At 39.8% G+C, this 21,647-nt stretch overlaps 1 protein-coding gene across 3 annotated transcripts in view; it reads left to right on the plus strand.

Annotated features, from left to right (window-relative positions):
* The window catches only part of LOC136866189 (protein inturned), a 313,810-nt gene extending 293,644 nt beyond the window's left edge, over positions 1-20,166 (plus strand). For 2 of the 3 annotated variants that reach the window (XM_068226644.1, XM_067142930.2), the window contains one exon: positions 19,941-20,166. In XM_068226644.1, coding sequence (XP_068082745.1) covers positions 19,941-20,052 — 112 coding nt within the window. In that variant the 3' untranslated portion in view covers positions 20,053-20,166. The remainder of the gene's footprint in view (positions 1-19,940) is intronic. The other variant, XM_068226645.1, reaches the window with a different exon arrangement.
* The last annotated feature ends 1,481 nt before the right edge of the window (positions 20,167-21,647 follow it).

Below are 21,647 nucleotides of genomic sequence, written 5' to 3' on the forward strand. Positions count from 1 at the left end.
GAATTCTCATTCTGTCACTGCTTTTATAAAGTCCTGAATTATAACCAAATGTACTGAAAATGGCACAAATAATTCAGTCCACAAAGAACAAAAAATGAATTTGGCTGCCAATTCACACATGCAACAAAACAGAAAACTTGTCATTACTGACATTGTGAGGGCAGGGAGACATGTTCAGCAAGATGGTACTTCTTTGAGTCTTTTTGACATAGAAATGTTTGCTGATGGAACAGAAGATTACAGTCATCCTGCAGATGTGAAAGCACAAGTTCGCCGAGTATGCAGTGCTGTCACAGGATGTGCGGAGGAACACATCAATGAGTCTGCAAGTCAGACAGCACAAGTTATTTAAAGTGAACTACAAGTAGGACCAGAGGTCCCTTTGGCTGTAACTAACTGCCACTTTAACTTAAATGCATAATTTAATGAGTCGTTGGCTGAACGGTCAGCGTACTGGCCTTCGTTTTAGAGGGTCCCGGGTTCGATTCCCGGCCGTGTCGGGGATTTTAACCTTAATTGGTTAATTCCATTGGCACGGGGGCTGGGTGTATGTGTTGTCTTCATCATCATTTCATCCTCATCACGACGCGCAGGTCGCCTACGGGAGTCAAATAGAAAGACCTGCACCTGGCCTGTCCTGGGATATCCCTGCACTAACAGCCATACGACATTTCATTTCATTTTTCATAATTTAATATACAAAATATAATACGAAGAATACATAAAAAAGTGTAGGATACATTTTCCTACTGAGGATAAAAAAATAAGACTGAAAACTAAACATCTAGGATATTACAATATTACTTTTACTTATAGTGCTACATCAGACAGCATCACAGATCCGAAGAGGAAATTATTATGATATGCCTGAAGAAACACACTTTAAAATGACAGGTGAACAAACTGCAAAATCAAGGGAGACCACAACAAGTTTTAAGGCAGTTTCTGTACAGCACGCTTTTGCCAAAAATATACAGGATAAAATCAAATTTTAAAAATACCGGAAAAGAAAACGTTTAACACTTACACTGCTATGCCAGAAGCTGTGAATACTCTTGAATTGGAAGATGAGTACTCCGATGTCAGAGATTGAATATCGACCTTTTTATAGGATACTATTAGTTTTGGCTTAATGGACAACCCTGATTTTCTCTGTCCTTAACCATTTTGTGCAAAATAAATAATAAAACTGAAAGATTTTTGAATTCTTTTGCTGGTTGAGATGAGATTTCTTATTATTTTTGTTCACTTTTAATATATATCATATATATTTCTAGATATTACTATATATTCGCACAAATAATTCAGCATGGAGGGTTCTGATTGTCGCTTGACATATTAGCGGTGAAAGGGTTAAGAACAGATTATACCTGAAAAAATGCAGTCTACTTAACACTAGAATGACATGTTTTGTTCTTGAAAGAACACATGTAATCACATTCTTTTTTATTATTATTATTATTATTATTATTATTATTATTATTATTATTATTATTATTATTATTATTATTATTATTTATACATGTGTTTGGCCCTCTAAGGAGCACGTAGAATCATTATTTAGCATTGGTATTCTTAATCTTCTTGTTCTTCTTATCTTCCCAAAACTTCCTCATCCTTTCACTATGGGCCTGTCGTCTTTCTTGTGTACACGTGTTTTTTATTTCCAAATTTCTTGCTATCTGTTTCTTGGGCGCAAACTTGTGGGTGTTGATCTTTTGTCCATATGAAGTCCTTGTGGTTTCCAGTGGGTCAGTGTCGACTTCTGAGAGATCTTTTTGGGTGTCTACTAGCCAGCACACTTTGGTTTGTCGTGTTCCATTGGTAACGAAAAAAAATTTTCTTGGTGAATCGTGAGTCATCCATTCATGCTAAATGCCGATAGAATTTCATACATCTTTTGCGTGCGAGTGAAGCGAATCGTTCAGTCAATGAATAGAGTTCCTCTGAGCGTTTTCACATCCAAATGCCATCTTCAAACTAGGGTCCGAATATTTTCCCCAGTATATGTCATTCCATTTTCTCAATGTCTCTGATATTATTGATGATGATTATGATGATGATGATGATGATGATGATGATGATGATGATGATGATGATGATAAGAGGAATAGATACTGGTTCTGATCACTACATTGTCAAAAATTAAACTTAAATTCACACCACTAAAAGAGAAGAATATCAAAAACTAATAAAGTAAAGTGGAATTATGGCCAACACCAGTTAATAAAAAATGACAAATATAAGGAAGTCTCACAAACAATAAAACTGACAGATGGCTTTGAAGAATTGATTCCAGTTCTCAAAAAGCAAGCTGAAAATTTAGCTCCATTGAACCCTCATAAAAAACATGCCTGGTAGACGGCAGAATGTGATGAAATTCATAAAGAGAGACATCAGGCATGGTCAAAGTTCCATGCCCATAAATCAGAAGAAACTGCTATCAACCTAAAAATATCAGGAAGAAATTCTTGCAAAATATTAGAAAAATTAAGAGAGAATTTCATAAGGAAATAATAAACTCCATTGAAGTTAATTATCATAACACCAATTCTAAAGACTATTATAAAATTTTTGGAAGACAACTACAGAAATATGCTCCTACATTAATGTTGAAGGACGAAAATAGAAAAAGGCACATAGCAGTAGTGAAATGCTGAGATTATGGCAAAAGCATTCAGTAAACTTTTGAACTGTAAAGAACCTATGGAACTATTACAAATGAATACAAATACTCCAATAAAACCCAAATTTAATAACACAGACCCTCCAACATATGAAGAACTAAAACAAGCACTAAAAGAACTTAAAAATATAAGGCATGCGGAGAAGACCAGGTTTTTGTAGAGACGTGGAAATATTCAAGTAATACGGTTCGGATTTCCTTACACGTGTCTTTAACAAAAATTTGATCATGAACAGTTTCCAAAACATTGGACAACAGCCTTAATACACCCTCTTCATAGAAAAAGGAGATAATAATCTTCTTCCCAGCTTGCACCCGGGAGATAGTGGGTTCGAACCCCACTGTCGGCAGCCCTGAATATGGTTTTCCGTGGTTTCCCATTTTCACACCAGGCAAATGCAGGGGCTGTACCTTAATTGAGGCCACAGCCGCTTCCTTCTCATTCCTAGGCCTTTCCTGTCCCATCGTCGCCATAAGACCTATCTGTGTCGGTGCAACGTAAAGCGACTAGCAAAAAAAAAAAAAAAAAAAAAAATCTCTACAGGAAATAGCACAAAAAATAGGTCTTACAATATCCTTTGAAAAACTGAGTTCATGTTTACACATCCCCCACTGGTAAATAAAATAACAGAAATCAAAACTGTTGATAAATTTAAGTATTCAGGAAAAATCATAACTTATAATCTTAGTGAGAAACCAGCTGGCCATAACAGAAGAAATAAATTAAACAAAGCAAATTATATTATCAAGACTACATACTATAAAAAAAGCTTATCGACAGCAGCAAAATTAAGACATTATAAAACAGTCAAGCAGCCAGAAATAACTTATGCTAGTGAACCCATTTTTAAAACCACTGTGCATAAATAAACAGTATCAAGTTAATGAACAATGGAAAATAACATCAAATAAAACAGTTTATAAAGAAATTGAACCAGTATTGAGCACGATTAGGAAAAAAACGTATATCATTCTTTGGACATCTTATCAGAACACCTGACACCAGAATTAGCAGAAGTATAATTGAAAAATTATGAAATAGAAAGACCAAGATTAAATGGATAACGGAAATTAAGGAGGATATTAAAGAACTACAAATAACAATAGACAATCTCAAAAACAAAACAGAAAAACTTAAGATACTTCAAGACACACACACCTGGCTACAGGCCAAGATCAATAAAAGGTCAATGGAAGGGTACTTTCAACAGAACAAAGGAAGGCAGCAACTCTCAGAATGAAAAAATATTGGGCGGATTGGAAATCAATAAATCCTTTGTATAATTGACTAGAGAGTAGGCCCTAAAATGTAAAATAAAATAAATAAATAAATAAATGAAAAATGAAAACCTACAACCTGTTTTCCAGTCATTGACCGGGTCAGGGATGTAATGAATGAAACATATATAGGCTGCTGTTACAATGGGGTCGCCACTCCCAAGGTGATTTTTATTAATGAGTGATAAATACGATGAAATGATAATGGAGAGTCTTGCTGGAATGAAATATGACAGGGAAAACCGGAGTACCCGGAGAAAAACCTGTCCCACCTCCGCTTTGTCCAGCACAAATCTCACATGGTGTCACCGGGATTTGAACCACGGTATCCAGCGGTGAGAGGCCGACGCGCTGCCGTCTGAGCCACGGAGGCTACTAAATAAATAAATAAATAAATAAATAATAATAATAATAATTATTATTATTGTTATTATTATATATTATATATTATTATAATATATCATATATTATTATTATTATTATTATTATTATTATTATTATTATTATTATTATTATTATTATTATTGCGTTAGGCCCTATTAGGGACCATGTTCCAATTTCAATTCTTCATCCTTTGTTGTTGTTCCTTCCTCATCTTCCAATATTCCTTCATTGTTTCACTATGTTACTTTTTTTCCTTTCTTCAGACCACTTTGTGCTGGTTTTCTTTGCCTCTCTCCCTTGGAATCCTTTCATCTTTAAAACTTTCTTCCTGAAAATTTCTCTTTCTATTGCCACAAATGTGATAAACTGATAAACTTGAAAACAATATTCTCTCACCCATGGGTAAATAATGCAAGTATCATGCTCGAATTATTATTATTATTATTATTATTATTATTATTATTATTATTATTATTATTATTATTATTATTATTATTATTATTATTATTATTATTATTATTATTATTATTATTATTATTATTATTATTAATTTATTTATTTATTATTTATTTATTTTGTGTCAGAGTGTTGAGAAACTTAAAAATATAAATAAGGTATTATATACAAATAAAACAGAATACATTTTATGTCACAAAACATGTTTCACACAATGTCTGCCCAGAAATGGGCATCAGAAATTCCCTCTTCAGTGGCTTGAATCAAGTCTTGAAGTGTACAACGAACAGGGCAGGACTGACAGTCTTGGGCCGATGACCTTCGATGTTAGGCCCCTTAAAACAACAAGCAGGACTGACAGTCATACAGGTGTTGAGTAGTTTGTTGCTCCCCACAATCGCAGAAGTCTTGACTGATCTTTCAGATAACCCCATTTTTTTAGGTTATCCTTGGATTTACCTACTCAACTCCTCAAACGATTCAGTGCCTTCCAGGTTGTCCATTCCAAATGATGATCAGGGGGTGGAGATTCAGAAGGCACCATCCAATTAGAAAGATGCTCCATTTTTGCTCGCCACATATCACAACGTGCTGTTCTTGCTGGTTTATTCAGAGCCTTGGAGACATTGAGGAAACATTTCCTGGACTTCGGTTTTCTGGGTGGAGGTCGATGTCCAAATAACAGGTGGTTGCTTGTGAGATCCACCTTCGACCTCTCTTGCCTTGCAAACACTTCTTGCCGAATGTCTGGAGGAGAAATACCAACCAAGCAGTAGAGTTTGTCAGTGGGAGTAGGTTTCAGACACCCAGTTACTATTCTACATGTTTCATTAAAGGCTGCATCCACCCACTTCGTATGGGCTGACCTAAACCATACAGGACACGCATACTCAGCTGCAGAGAAACTCAGAGCAAGAGCTGAGGTTCTTAACAGAGTTGGATGGGCTCCCCATTTGCTTGAGCCAAGTTTACAGAGGATGTTATTTCGGGCTGAGACTTTCTGTCCAGAGTTAACACAGTGTTTCTTGTGTATTTAGGTCCGGTCTAAAGTGACACCCAGGTACCTAGGTGTAAAACAATGCTCCAGTTGCTTACTCTCCTACGTCATGCACAGCTGTCTAGTAGCTTCTCGATTTCAAAGATGAAATGCACACGCCTGGGTCTTAGTCGGGTTTTGCAGTAGCCGGTTCTTCTGATAGTACACTGAAAGTTCCTTAAGTGGATTTGAGAGCTGCATTTCAGTGGTTTGAAAGTCTTCGCACTGGACCGCTAAAGCCAGGTCATCGGCATAAATGAAGCTTCTTGTATAGGAAGGCCTTGGCTAGTCATTTGTGTAGATGTTAAAGAGGATTGGCGAGAAGACACTGCCCTGAGGAAGTCCGTTCCGTTGGTCCCTCCACCTACTGCACTTTCCTTGAAACTCAACAAAGAACCGGCGATTCTGCAGGAGAGTTTCAATAATCTTCGTGAAACCATAGTCTCTGGTGAAGTTATAGAGCTTGGTGATCAAAGTTCTATGATGCACTGTGTCGTATGCTGCTGTAAGGTCCACAAGTACCACACCTGTGATTTTACGTCTTTCAAACCCATCCTCTATGTGCTGAGTTAAATTGAGCACGTGTGAAGTGCAGTTCCTTCCGGATCTAAAGCCCGCCTGTTCTGGAATAAGATGTTGATCTACTTTAGATGTGAGGCACTCAAGTAGGATCCTCTCAAATATCTTATATAGGTGACAAAGTAATGATATTTGCTGTAGCTCATAGGATCTAATGGATCCTTACCTGGTTTCAAAATAGCTATCACTCTAGACTTCCTCCATACCTTAGGTATCTGTTTACTCTGCAGGCAATTGTTTAGAAAATCAACAACCCACTTCCTTGCTCTGGAACCAAAATGTTTTATTTGTTCCACTCTCATATCATCCAGACCTGTAGCCTTGCCATTTTTGGATTTGTTTATGGCTTTCTCTAATTCCACTAGGGTGATATTATTAGTGAGGTTGCTAGACTCCTTATCTATTTGGCATTCTATTTTAACTCTATTCATATAACCCCCTATTTTTCCATTGAGCAAAAGTTGATGAGCAATGGCATCTGGGGACAAATTGACGTGTACAGGGGCTTTTGTGATGTCATTATTAATCCTCTTTAAGAGTCGCCAGACTTTCTGACTACTTTTAGACATGTCCAGCTCTTCAAGGGTAGATATCCAACGATTTCGTTTATCTTCCGCTAACATTGTTGTCAACTCTAGACCTTTCTGCACAGTCTGTTCGCCAAAGGGATTCGTCTCGAATAGATCAATGTATTCAGCCAGCAGAGCTGAGGAATGTTGATTGAGACCAGGAACATAATTCATTCGACAACCTCTGGGAATTGACTGTCTGGAGCTCTTGTTCACTGCATCTACAAACAGATCGTAGTCAGTCATAGAAATACCTATATCAGATACAGCATCTTCCAGATATGCAGTAAACTTGTTCCAGTCTGCTTTCTTAAAATTATATCACCTGCGGAAAGGTACGCTCATAGTACGTACCACAGCAAATACCTGACACATGATGGGTCTGTGCTGTGTGTGTGGTATTGGGGTGCCGATGTTCTTTATACACTGCTGAGCAATTCCTTCGCTAACAAAGATTATATCAGGGTTAAAACCTTGTTGCCAACGTCCGCTGTTAAAAGAAGGAGGAAGTTTAACATCGTGTAACAGTAGCATCTGGTGGGTCTCAGCCCATTCCAGCACAGCCTCTCCATCTTCATTCTCATGTTCATATCCCCAGACGTTGCTTTGCATGTTAAAGTCACCAATTACAATGTGGATGGCTTGATTGTCGAAATTCCTTGGTTTCTGGAAATGGAATGCAGAATTTGGTGGTTTATATATAGAGGAAACAGTGCAATGATTTAACTCAACTGTAAGGAGTTCTACGTCAGCACAGTCAGATATATCAGTGGATAGGACCGCTATACCAGGTTTGACAAATATTGCACTTCCATGCTGTTGACTTGGTCTCTCTACCACTAAACACATGCCAGAAATTCTTGGCCTGCTCTGATTAGTGTCTCGATGGGTTTCTGGTACACAAAGGACATCACAGCCATGTTCCTTACATAAATACTGCAAGAGTTCTTCTTTTACAAGGGACATTCCTTCGATGTTTATAGACATAATCGACAACTGTGGTCCTGAAAAGGACCTTTTAAAAATCATCTTTCAACACTTCTGGAATGGAAGATATATGCACTCTCTACCGTTTCCAGGGAGCACCGTCAGTCACAGTCTGTTTAATCAAAATTAACTGCACAATTTATTCTGTGGCTGCACACATGGAGGTTTCCACTTATTAGTATCATTATTAGTTTATGATAGCATTATTTGTAAGGATATGTCATGAAAGATTTGCTGTGTATAGATATTTATATGAGTTTACTTAATGTAAGAACCTGTATATAATTTATTATTACCTGTATTAATGATTTGTAATCCACTACAAAATTGTGAAACACACTTTACCATCTAGAGTGACACTGAGTAGATGAACACGATGGAGAATATTCTGTACACTATATCTATGTTGTTAGGCACTCGAGAATTTACGAGAAGGTATTTTTTTTTTGTAACGAATCTTTCTAGAAGCCTGGCCAGGACATATATAAGGAGGCGATCTTGATGGTAGAGACGAGTTATTGTTCAGTAGAGTTATGGGTTAACAGGTTATACTTGTGACCACGTGTTGTGACATACTTGTGAGCAGTCATCTGTTTCACCTGTTTCAAGGTTGCAATCTCCATGTGCGGTGGTAAGCAATTGTTAAAAATGGCGGCTTGTTGATGTGTGTATTTTGCTAGTGACAGCAGTGATTAAGGTTATGTGAGTGTTTAATTTGTAAATAGATGTGAATAAATAACTGTACCAACTGACAGCATTTTGTAAACTGGCGACCGTGACAAGGACGTAAGAATTTACGAGTGAATACATGCAAGTGATATTAGAGAAAATGTCGCTAAAACAAAAACACGAACTCACCAAGAGGAATCTCCCGACGAATGGGAAGAAAAAAATCACTACAGGCGCAGCTACAGGAAAATCTTGTGGAAAAGGGAAAAGTTTTTCATCGAAGTTGACGAAGATTCGGAGACAGAAGAAGAGGTAAATATAACCTAAATGTGTTCTAACTTAATGACCATGATGCAGGCACTAAACAAGAAAATTTCAGGCATCGATTCTGGCCTAACAGAACAGATTGCAGACCAGATTTTGAAAGTAAATGACTAACTTTCAGGTGAAAGTTCTCAGGCTAACTCAGTTTTAACCAGACAGATAGCACAAGTGTACACACAGTTTTACAATGTAGAACAGGGCCTAGAATCGAAAATTTCAACCGTAAATGACAAAATTTCATCGCAAATTAGCGACGTCACCGGTCGATTAACGCAGCAGATATCGGATATCAGGTCAAAACTTTGACAGGTTGACCAGTTCAATAGCTGAGTAAGCCAACTGGAAATGGATATGTTGAACCTTAAGGAGGAGGTGGAAATCCAGGTTTCCGGCATAAAGCAACATGTTGAGGGGAGAATTTCTACCGTTGAGGGAAGTTTTGAAAGCCTTATCTCTGCCATCGAGGGAAATTTTGGGAGCTGTATTTCTGCTGTTGAAGGAAGGTTAGAAAACCAGATTTCGACCATCAAGGGAGATGTGCAGAATATAAGGGAAAGCATCCTTCACACAGTAGAAAATAGATTAACTCAAACAGGACGTACCGCCACACCTCTAAACCCCTCAAACCTAACTGACAATACACGACACATAGACCCAAAGGGGATCATAGATAGCCTTCCAGAATATCACGGGCGACTGGAGGAGAACCCGACTAGGTTCGTCGAGGGATCTGTCAGCCTATTAGGAAGGACCAATTTACCAGAGGACATTTTCGTGCAACTCATCACACCGCGATTAAAGGGGCAAGCCACTGCACAGTGGAACAACTTGAAAGGTTTAAATTTAAACTGGACAGACTTCAAGAGGGAATTCCTCATTAGGTATAATTCCATAGGGGTAAAGAGCTCCGTGAAAAGGAAGCTACTGACTGAGGCACAACCCACTGGTATGAAAGCTAGCACCGTCGTCCTACAGAAGTACCAACTCTTCAAGCGTATGCACCCGGATAGAAGCGAAACTGAGATCTTACCAGACATCACAGAGCTACTCCACGATAAGATTCGAACCTTTGTGAAAGTATCACAACCGAGATCGTTTGATGATCTGCGCAGAATCATCGCCCAGCTGGAGGAGGAGCACAAGAGCAAAGGTACGGAAGAGACCAGCGCAGTATGGAAGTGCTACCAGTGTGGAAGAGCAGGACACCTGAAGAACAAGTGCCCAACCCTGATGTCGGAGAAACTAGGTCCTGCCCATTCTGGATTAAGGAGGGATGGGACCAAGAACAGGAAGATGCCTCAAGACCTAACAGACGAGCAACTCTGGTCAAGTAGGAGAGGGATTGGTCAGATAGTGAGTAGAACAGGCCAACCCCGCCCAGCTATCATCTTAAGGATTGGCAGCGAGAATTTTTCAGTCATACTCGACAGCCAAGCAAGCCGTTCATTTGTCAACGGGACTGTTGCCAGATTACTACTGCCTGTGAAGTCTCACCACCTTGGAAAGGTAGTGGGAAAAGCACACGGGGTAACCTATTCCATCCAAGGACAGACTAACCTAACCGCTAAATGTATGAGTATGGCTATTGTAATTGATGTTGCAGTGATTCAGAACCTGGCACTTGATGTCATATTAGGACATGACTTTCTGGTGGAATAGGTGATCCTAGACTATGCAGCTCATGAAGTCTTTTGGGGAAAAGACAGATGTCTGAGGGTCTCCAGACTCACAAAGATACGGATGTCGACGTAGACCTGGGAGATATCCAGTTCACGCATCTTCGACCGAGTGAAGAAGAGGACCTGAGACACACCTTAAAGGACTTACCGGAAGTCATCACCAATAAAATAGGACGGACTACTGCGGTAATGCACACCATTGAATGCTGCGCTTCCTCACCCATCAAGCAACATCCATATCCAATCAGCCCGGATAAGCGCAACTTCATCATCCAGAAGATTCAAGAGATGGAAGGGCAAGGTCTCATCGAACCCTCTACATCCTGTTGGGCTTTGCCTATCGTCCTACCGAAGAAGAAGAAGAAGAAGAAGGAGAAGAAGAAGAAGAATGGGAAGTATCGACTGTGTGTGGACTGAAAGACTCGCTGGAACAAGTGGGTCTAGGATTTTCGGCACGCTGGATTTCAACTCCGGATACTGGCAAGTGGAGGTTGAGGAAAGTTCTAGACCACTTACCGCCTTCATGACACAGAAAGGATTGTACCAGTTTGCAGGAATGACCTTTGGATTGAAGATTGCTCCTGCCACCTTCATGCGACTGATGGATAAGGTATTATCAGGGTATGTTGGAGATTTTTACCAAGTGTATCTCGGTGACATTTTAATTCACAGCAAGAATTTTCAAGAACACCTTGTACATCTGAGGAAAGTACTGGAATGACTGAAGATTCATGGACTGACTTGCCAATTGGAAAAGTGCCACTTCGCCCAGTCCCGCATAGAATATCTTGGCCATGTCCTAACATCTGAAGGCTTAGAAAGGCAATGAAAAGAATCGAGCTATCAAAGAAGTTGAACACCCACGGACCAAGCGACAAGTACATCAGTTCTGATATAGCAGCTTTGTGCCACTTATTTAAGAGAAAACAATACCACTCACCGATCTACTCCATAACAACCGCCTGTTCCGATGGACCGGCAAGGAAGAGGCAGCATTCCAAGACATTAAGGCTGCGATATGCAATGCTCCCACTTTAGCCCATCCGGACCCTTAACAGAAGATGTGCCTGCAGACAGACGCCAGCGACTCCGGCTTAGGAGCAGTGTTATTCCAGGAGAGGAGTGACAGCGGGAGGGACATCATCGAGTATGCCAGCAGGAAGCTATCTCCTCCGAACAATGCTACTGCACTGCCGACAAGGAAGCCTTAGGTTCACAATTAAGTATTTATTTATTTTCCACCTAGTCGATACAATGATTGCTTAAGGCAATTTAATGGTTAAAAGTGGTACATGTTTCGTATATTATCAACATCTTCAGCCACATAACACTGTTTAGATGAAAAATATATAAATTGACAAAGTAATGCTTTAGAGGAAGTGTCCTTAAAATTATTGTTAATTACTGTTAATTTTAAGGACACTTCCTCTAAAGCATTACTTTGTCAATTTATATATTTTTCATCTAAACAGTGTTATGTGGCTGAAGATGTTGATAATATACGAAACATGTACCACTTTTAACCATTAAATTGCCTTAAGCAATCATTGTATCGACTAGGTGGAAAATAAATAAATACTTAATTGTGAATCTATTGAAGTGCGATACGGACCATGAAGCTGATTTTATGTAAGGAAGCCTTAGCCGTGATGTGGGCCATGGGCAAATTCAGAGGCTACTTGGAAGGAAGGAAGTTCCAGCTCTATACCAACAATGCTGCTCTCAAATGGTTGAACTCAGTCTCTGGTTCAAAATCTAAATTGATGCGATGGGCTCTGTCAATCACAAAATTTGATTCTGATGTGTGTCACGTCCCAGGACCGACAAACATAGGAGCAAACAGTTTAGCTAGGCACCCAGCGATGGAACCTGAAGTTAGGAGCACCATTGTCGAGAGGGTGTTCCCATGAAAACACCAATGTGAGCCTAAGGAACCTGTTCTTGTGACCATCGAGAAGGAACTTGATCTGGAAGTAATTAAACAATGGCAAGAACAAGACAATTCCTGTAGGACCGTGACGCAGTTGATCAGGAGACAGAACACTGATAGTCGACTCGTCCCGAGGGAATTCAAGATGTGATACAAGAACTTCTGGGTGGACAGAGGACTCTTGATGTACAGGTCACACCTCTCTGACACGCCTGCAATAGTGGTGATCCCCAGACAACACACGACGGACATCCTCGAGAAGTTCCACTACAGCTCTGAAGCCGGACATCCACGAGGCAGAGAGACGTATCAGTCTATCCAGCGTAGAAGTTTCTGGGTCAACATGCATAAAGACATCCTGGACTACGTGAAGTGGTTCTTCATCTGTGCCTGCACCAAGGCGAACAACAGGAAGGCGGATTCCAGCCATTGAGGAAGACGGCCACAACGCCTGTGGGAGGTCATAGCCCTGGACTTGATGGGTCCTTATCCTGGAACACCAAGGGGTAAAACAGGACTGCTAGTAATCACCGACCTCTTCACAGGATGGATTGAGGCCTTTCCGATACCTGAAGCCACGACGGGACGCATCACCAGCCTGCTACAAGGCGAGGTATTCAGCCGCTACGGTTATCCATGGTGCATTCTGTCAGACAACGGAAGTCAGTTCACGTTGAGGAAGTGGCAGCAAATGATGACAGATTGGGGTGTGGAGCACTGGACCACCCCCATCTATAACCCAAGGGCCGATCCAACGGAACGGCAGAACCAGGAGCTTAGAAGGATGCTATGGGTCCACCTGATAGGCAAAGAACGTCGACTCTGGGACCATCAGGTACCGCAGTCACTCTTTGCCCTGCGACGACGCATCAACCGTGTCGCTGGCTATTCCCCAGCGGAACTGTTCCTTGGTCGACAGCTATACGGCACCGGAGATTGGGAGATTCATCCACCACTCACTTCTGGACAAGATGATGCAGCTGTTGCCCTGTAATTATAAAACATATTCCAGCTTAAAATCTAATTAAATTATTTAAAAAAGTACATATTTTGTTCCTATTGTGGAACATCTACAGCTAAAAAAGATACAAAAATTGACATAAATGAAATAAAAACTTTTATGATGAAATAAAATGTTCCTTCATGTTGAATTAAAACACTCAACAAGTCAGTATTCAAGTTTGAGATAAAAGCTGTTGTAAGGGATCTTCTTCATTCAAAATGCTGAAACTTGTGGAGTGTTTTAACTCAACATAAAGGAGCATATGGAGGTTTCTGGAAACTTACTGTAATGATTTATTATCCAGATACATGTAGAAACATTAGGAATTTTGTAGATTTTTGTCACTATGTGTTTGTAAACTGTAATCGAACGTTCGAGTTTGATCTACTCCATTCGAGAGGCCGGTTGATCGATTATTCCTTGTATGTTCTGATGTGTTCCATTTAGAGTGTTGTAAGAACATTTTCAGATGTTGATATTTCTGAACTGTTTGTCGAACTGTATATATATCGAGCTGACAGACTGAGAGGCCCAGAGTGAGAGTGGGAGCTAGAGAGAGTGTCAAGTGTGGGTTAGAGTGAGTGTTACAGTGAGCTGAAGAGTTGGTTGATATCTGAACTTGTCAGAATCGACTTGAGTGAGAGGATAGTCAGTCTTTCCTTGTGACGGTAAAGTGAATAATCAGCGTGTGGCTTTTTGATATCTTTGCTTTACGGGAGTGGAAGCTGGGTGGTGTCAGGATATCTTATTCATAAGATCGAAAGGGGGGTAGCAGCCTTTCGGTAGTTGCAAGGGCGGCATTCTAGATGATTGACTGATACGGCCTTGTAATAATACTCAACATGGCTTAGCTGTGTTGATACTGCTACACGGCTGAAAGCAACGGGAAACTACAGCCGTAACTAACTCCCGAGGACATGCAGCTCTCTCTGTATGAATGATGTACTGATGATGGCTTCCTCCCGGGTAAAATATTCCGGAGGTAAACTAGTCCCCCATTCGGATCTCCGGGTGGAGACTACACGAGACGGGGCGATCATCAGGAAGATGGATACTGACATTCTGCGAGTCGGAGCGTGGAATGTTAGAAGTTTGAATCGTTGTGGTAGGTTAGAGAATCTGAAAAGGGAAATGGATAGGCTAAAGTTAGATGTAGTTGGTATAAGTGAAGTACGTTGGCAGGAAGAAAAAGATTTTTGATCAGGCGACTATCGAATTATCAACACAAAATCAAACAGGGGAAATGCAGGAGTTGGTTTAATCATGAATAAGAAAATAGGGCAGCGGGTAAGCTACTACGACCAGCATAGTGAAAGAATTATTGTCGTCAAGATAGACACCAAACCAATGCCCACCACAATAGTGCACCACCACCACTAGTACAGCGGATGATGAAGAAATCGAAAGAATATATGAGGAGATAGAAGATTTAATACAATATGTAAAAGGTGACGAGAATCTAATTGTGATGGGAGACTGGAATGCAGTGGTAGGCCAAGGAAGAGAAGGTAGTACAGTAGGAGAATTTGGATTGGGACAAAGGAACGAAAGAGGAAGTCGGCTGGTTGAATTCTGCACTGATCATAATTTAGTCCTTGCCAATACTTGGTTCAAACACCACAAACGACGGCTGTATACGTGGACGAGACCTGGAGACACTGGAAGGTATCAAATAGACTTCATTATGATTAGGCAGAGATTCAGAAACCAGGTGTTGGATTGCAAAACTTTCCCAGGAGCAGACTTGGACTCTGACCACAACTTGTTGGTCATGAAATGCCATCTGAAGTTGAAGAAATTGAAGAAAGGAAAGAATGCAAAAAGATGGGATCTAGACAAGTTGAAAGAAAAGAGTGTGAGGGATTGTTTCAAGGAACATGTTGCACAAGGACTAAATGAAAAGGCTGAAGGAAACTCTATAGAAGAAGAGTGGAGAGTCATGAAAAATGAAGTCAGTAGGGCTGCTGAAGAAATGTTAGGAAGGAAGAAAAGATCAACTAAGAATCAGTGGATAACTCAGGAGATACTAGACCTGATTGATGAACGACGAAAATACAAGAATGCTAGAAATGAAGAGGGCAGAAAAGAATACAGGCGATTAAAGAATCAAGTGGATAGAAAGTGCAAGGTAGCTAAGGAAGAATGGCTGAAGGAGAAGTGCAAGGATGTCGAAGACTGCATGGTCCTGGGAAAGGTAGATGCTGCATACAGCAAAATCAAGGAAACCTTTGGAGAAAGGAAATCTAGGTGTATGAATATTAAGAGCTCAGATAGAAAGCCACTTCTAGGGAAAGAAGACAAAGCAGAAAGATGGCAGGAGCATATCCAACAGTTGTATCAAGGTAAAGATGTAGATAATTTGGTTCTGGAACATGAAGATGCTGTTGATGCTGATGAAATGGGAGACCCAATTTTGAGGTCAGAGTTTGACAGAGCTGTGAGTGACCTCAATAGGAACAAGGCACCTGGAATTGATGACATTCTCTCTGAATTACTGACTGCCTTAGGAGAAACCAGCATGGCAAGGTTATTTCATTTAGTGTGCAAGATGTATGAGACAGGAGAAGTCCCATCCGATTTTCGGAAGAATGTTGTTATACCTATTCCCAAGAAAGCCGGTGCTGACAGGTATGAAAACTACCGCACTATTAGTTTAGTATCTCATACCTGCAAAATTTTAACACGTATTATTTACAGAAGAATGGAAAAACAAGTTGAAGCTGAGTTGGGAGAAGATCAATTTGGCTTCAGAAGAAATGTAGGAACACGTGAAGCAATCCTCACTTTACCTTTGATCTTAGAGGATCGAATCAAGAAGGACAAGCCCACGTACATGGCATTCGTAGATCTAGAAAAGGCATTCGATAATGTTGTTTGGACCAAGCTATTTATGATTCTGAAGATGATAGGGATCAGATACCGAGAACGAAGAATTATCTACAATCTGTATAAAAATCAGTCTGCAGTGATAAGAATTGAGGGCTTTGAAAAAGAAGCAGCAATCCAGAAAGGAGTGAGGCAAGGCTGCAGTTTGTCCCCTCTCCTTTTCAATGTTTACATAGAACAAGCAGTGAAGGAAATCAAAGAGAAATTTGAAAAGGGAATCACAGTCCAAGGAGAGGAAATCAAAACCTTGAGATTTGCCGATGATATTGTTATTTTATCTGAGACTGCAGAAAATCTCGAGAAGTTGCTGAATGGTATGGATGAAGTCTTGGGTAAGGAGTACAAGATGAAAATAAATAAGTCCAAAACAAAAGTAATGGAGTGCAGTCGACGAAAGCAGGTGATGCAGGAAATATTAGATTAGGAAATGAAGTCGTAAAGGAAGTAGATGAATATTGTTACTTGGGTAGTAAAATAACTAACGATGGCAGAAGTAAGGAGGACATAAAATGCAGACTAGCACAAGCAAGGAAGAGCTTTCTTAAGAAAAGAAATTTGCTCACTTCAAACATTGACATCGGAATTAGAAAGATGTTTTTGAAGACTTTCGTGTGGAGCGTGGCATTGTATGGATGTGAAACATGGACGATAACTAGCTCAGAAAGAAAGAGAATAGAAGCTTTTGAAATGTGGTGTTACAGAAGAATGCTGAAGGTGAGATGGATAGATCGAATCATGAATGAAGAGAGACTGAATCGAATTGGTGAGAGAAGATCGATTTGGCTAAATTTGACGAGAAGAAGAGATAGAATGATAGGACACATCTTAAGACACCCAGGACTTGTTCAGTTTGTTTTTGAAGGAAGTGTAGGTGGTAAGAACGGTAGGGGTAGACCAAGGTATGAATATGACAAGCAGATTAGAGCAGATGTAGGATGCAATAGTTACGTAGAAATGATAAGGTTAGCTCAGGATAGGGTGGCATGGAGGGTTGCATCAAACCAGTCTATGGACTGATGACTCAAACAACAACAACAAGCTAGAAGTAATGGATATGAAAGTAGCGAGAATGATCGCTGGAACAAACAGATGGGAACAATGGATGGAGGGTACTCGGAATGGGGGAGATAACGGCTAAATTGGGAATGAACTCGATGTAGGCCTATATTTTATATTGTATTAGCTCACTTTGTTCACAGTAGCAACCTATAAATTCAAGAAGTTGAAATGTAATGGCGTATGGCTTTTAGTGCCGGGAGTTTCCAAGGACATGTTCGACTCGCCAGGTGCAGGTCTTTTGATTTGACTCCCGTAGGCGACCTACGCGTCATTATGAGGATGAAATGATGATGAAGACGACACATACGCCCAGCCTCCATGCCAGAGAAATTAACCAACAATGGTTAAAATTCCCAACCCTGCCAGGAATCAAACCCGGGACTCCGGTGACCAAAGGTCAGCACGCTAACCATTTAGCCATGGAGCTGGACAGTTCAAGAAGTTAATGGTTCTACAATAAATCATCTTTCTACCTCCTGTAACTAAATCATGACAACTCATCGTCAGCTGCTCTTAGCAGCGGGACGTTGGCCTGATGTTATGTTTACTGTGTGACTTCCTACTCTGCGTGTCTGAAAGAAATGTGAACCTTTCCATTTCATCCCTTTCCTGGGCCTCTCCTGAATGTTAAGAGTTTAAATCGCTACAGTGTGTACTAGGAAATCAGTCGCTCTTTGTCAGTGAACGAGTCAGCTACAGTATTACAATCAAGTAAAAGGATGCTTCGTTAAGTTATTCATAATGAGGCTCACAATACAATTGCAAATATAATAGAAGTGTGTGATGAAGAGACTAGATCAAAACAGTTTAGTATTTAGGACTAGTAGTGCAACTAAGTAAAATATATTTGCTCTGGAGAGAATAAAAACTTTTGAATTTAAGAACTTCCATGTTAGATTTTTTTTAAGTTAGCCTGCTTCTAGATTAGGACCCCTCCTCCCTGAAAATAAGGTCTAGCTCTGTTTTTGGCGTACACATCAAAATTCAGTCTATGCCAGAATACTGAAGAAACTGATAATTAAGTTGATCACTAGTAACTAGTGCTTAGGCCACACACAAAAATATTAAAAATTGATTTCCTTTTGAAATTCTGATCAAAGGAATGAGTGACCCAAATATGTTGAGTGACCCAAAAACAACTTTGATTGAAAAAGCGTGACTCAAATATCTGAGACCAATGTATCTGTTACGCCGAGTAAAGTCGCTGTGAATCCAGAAAAGTGCCTTGCCAAGGGACTACGACTATATCACCAACATTGAGGTTTGGTTAAAGCACTTGGTTGTTGCTGTTAATATGAAATGATTATTTGCAGCTAATATTTTTGACTATATTTGCTTCTACGTATTTGTGTGAGCAACTGTTTTCACAAATGAACTATTCATCCTCATCATCATCATGAATTCTATTCTCCAGCAAGCCAGGTGTGGATATTTATGGGCCTCCTGCAGTTCATCCTGTCCACAGCTGATGTTCTACTTTTAGCTGCCAATTTACATCACATTTGGCAAAATGTTTGAAAATTTTATTTTCCCAACTATTCCAAGTGAAAAATATAGATCCCATTCGGCACAGCTGAAAATGACTTTAACTGAACTAAACTGAAATTTTAATAAAAGAATTGTAATTATAATAAAATCTTATATTTTATTATTTGTTTACTGTACTTTAAAGTAAGCCGAAGTGCACAAATATTGGCTGGCAGTGAAATATTTAATTTTATACATTCTCAAAATATGACGATATTTGTAAACGGTCGGTAGTCTCTGGCCGAATAGATGATACGTGGAATGCTACCGCTTGCAGAATATGTTCATCCCCTCTGAAAGAAGAGGATTTTGGGAGAGAGAAAAACAAGCCAATGTTTGTGCTCGAGTGTACATACGAACCATAATCAATATTTGTCCAAGAATCAGCAATCTCCATTGTACTTATTGTTTGTTCTGAACTACTTAGTGTTTGTTGGCTTTGCAGGTTGCTTATTCACTGATTCGAGGTTTGCTCATGTATGACATAAGTCCTGAGATTTTTCTCATGAAGTAGTGCTTTTGATGTGTGGTTTTTTGTTTATATCTTTGCTGCACTCAGAGACTCGACTCATTCTTAAACCAAGAGGCCCAGATGTGAATGACTTCCCTTTTGCCTCTTGTTTTTATCTTACTCTTACTCCTCTCCATGCGGTAATTATCCTCTTTGTATGCCCGCTGATGTCCATATCACTCCTCTTGCTTTCACTTTTAAAAAAAACATCAAATTATAGGTATTTTGAATTCTCAGTCATCCAATTTCATGTTGTTTCTGTCTTATGTTTCTCAGCTAGTCATTCATTCTTCTTAACCTTTTCCCACACTTTAATATTGCCTATAATCTGCCCTTCTTTTACTATTGTTTTAACAATTTTGTTTTTTCTCTTTCAGGCGTCTATTTTTCACCCCACACCCAAGAGAAGTATACGTTTGCTACCATGAGTCTGCCCCACAGAACATGGTTGAGATAGCTTTCAGGTTGGGCCTCAGTGCTTCTGGATGACCATGTTCAATGACTTCCAGCTAAAGTAGTCTTGACAATCCCTTGATTTTCATTTTTGTAACTTGTAAGTCCCCATTTATAGCAAAGTAATTACTTTTTTAAAATAAAACAATGTTGTCTAGAAATTGTGCTCATCTTTTCACATTTCTGAAGCTGTGTTAGTTTTACTTGAAAGTTCTTTGTTTCTCATAAGTCAGTTTGCCACACCTGATAGTACAAGTTAGCTTGGAGAGATTCTTCAATTAATATGTTTCGTGGATCATTCTGATGGAGGAAAAATGATTCTTGGCACCCACAGCTCCTAATTTTCCATCAAAATCTTCATGGTTTCAAAGAATTGGTGAGTATCCTACTGTACAACTGAGGATAGTCCGCTTCCATACAGTAACGGTTAGCACTATTAGCTGCTGTCCTCGGTGGCCCAGGTTCGATTCCCAGAATGGCAGGAGGGCTGGTATGTGGTTGAAATGGTACATGCAGCTCACCTCCATTGGGGGTGTGCCTGATAAGAGCTGCACCGCCTCAGGAAGAAATGAAATGGCGTATGGCTTTTAGTGCCGGGAGTGTCCGAGGTCAAGTACAATTAGGCAGATGCAGGTCTTTTTGATTTGATGCCCGTAGGTGACCTGCGCGTCTTGATGAGGATGAAATGATGATGAAGACAACACATACACCCAGCCCCCGTGCCAGGGAAATTGACCAATTATGGTTAAAATTCCTGACCCTGCTGGGAATCGAACCCAGAGTTCCCTGTGACAAAAGGCCAGCTTGCTAACCATTTAGCTATGGAGCCAGATGAGGATGAGGACATGAGTTTACTTTAACTGAGGATAGACATCACTTTTCCTCATCTCCGTGTGTTTTTGTCTTTCATTGCCCTTTGTTTTGCGAGGTCTTTGGAGGTCAGCCCTCTTTCCTGAATACCAGGCATAACTTTTTAATATTCAACCAAATTATCTCATACAGTCTACTAAACCACCACTGAGCGAGTTGACCATTATGGTTAAAATAATTAATTCTGGCTATGTGGTTTAAGACTTGTAGCTGTTAGTGCGCATTTAGAAGGTAGTGGGTTCTAACCCTACTGTCGACAGCCCTGAAGATGGTTTTCTAGGGTTTCCCATTTTTACACAAGGCAAATGAAGGTTCTGTACTTTAATTAAGGTCATGATTGCTTCGTTCCCATTCCTAGATCTGTCCTATCCCATTGTTGCCATAAGACAGCATAAAACAAATAGAAAAAAATAAAAAAGATCAACTAAACCACCCAATTAGAAGGCTAAGAAATTGTAATTTAATACTGTATTTATAATTTGAAATGCTTGTATTATGTTCAGTTTTATATATATCATGGTGCTGAACTGCGCTGCCATTAAAATTGCACCAAAAATAACACATTCTTCATCTTCACAGGCTGTATAGATCATGGGAGAGACCGATGACCTTAGATGTTAGGCCCCTTTAAACAACAAGCATCATCATCAGCATCAGATCATGGGAGGACAATGATATTATTAGCAGGTGTGCATGATGCATGCCAGTCCCATATCTGAGAAGCAGTATAAGAGTAGAAGGCAGACAATGGCTGTTATTAT

The sequence above is a fragment of the Anabrus simplex genome, chromosome 3, assembly GCF_040414725.1.
Source record: "Anabrus simplex isolate iqAnaSimp1 chromosome 3, ASM4041472v1, whole genome shotgun sequence".
Lineage (NCBI taxonomy): Eukaryota > Metazoa > Arthropoda > Insecta > Orthoptera > Tettigoniidae > Anabrus > Anabrus simplex.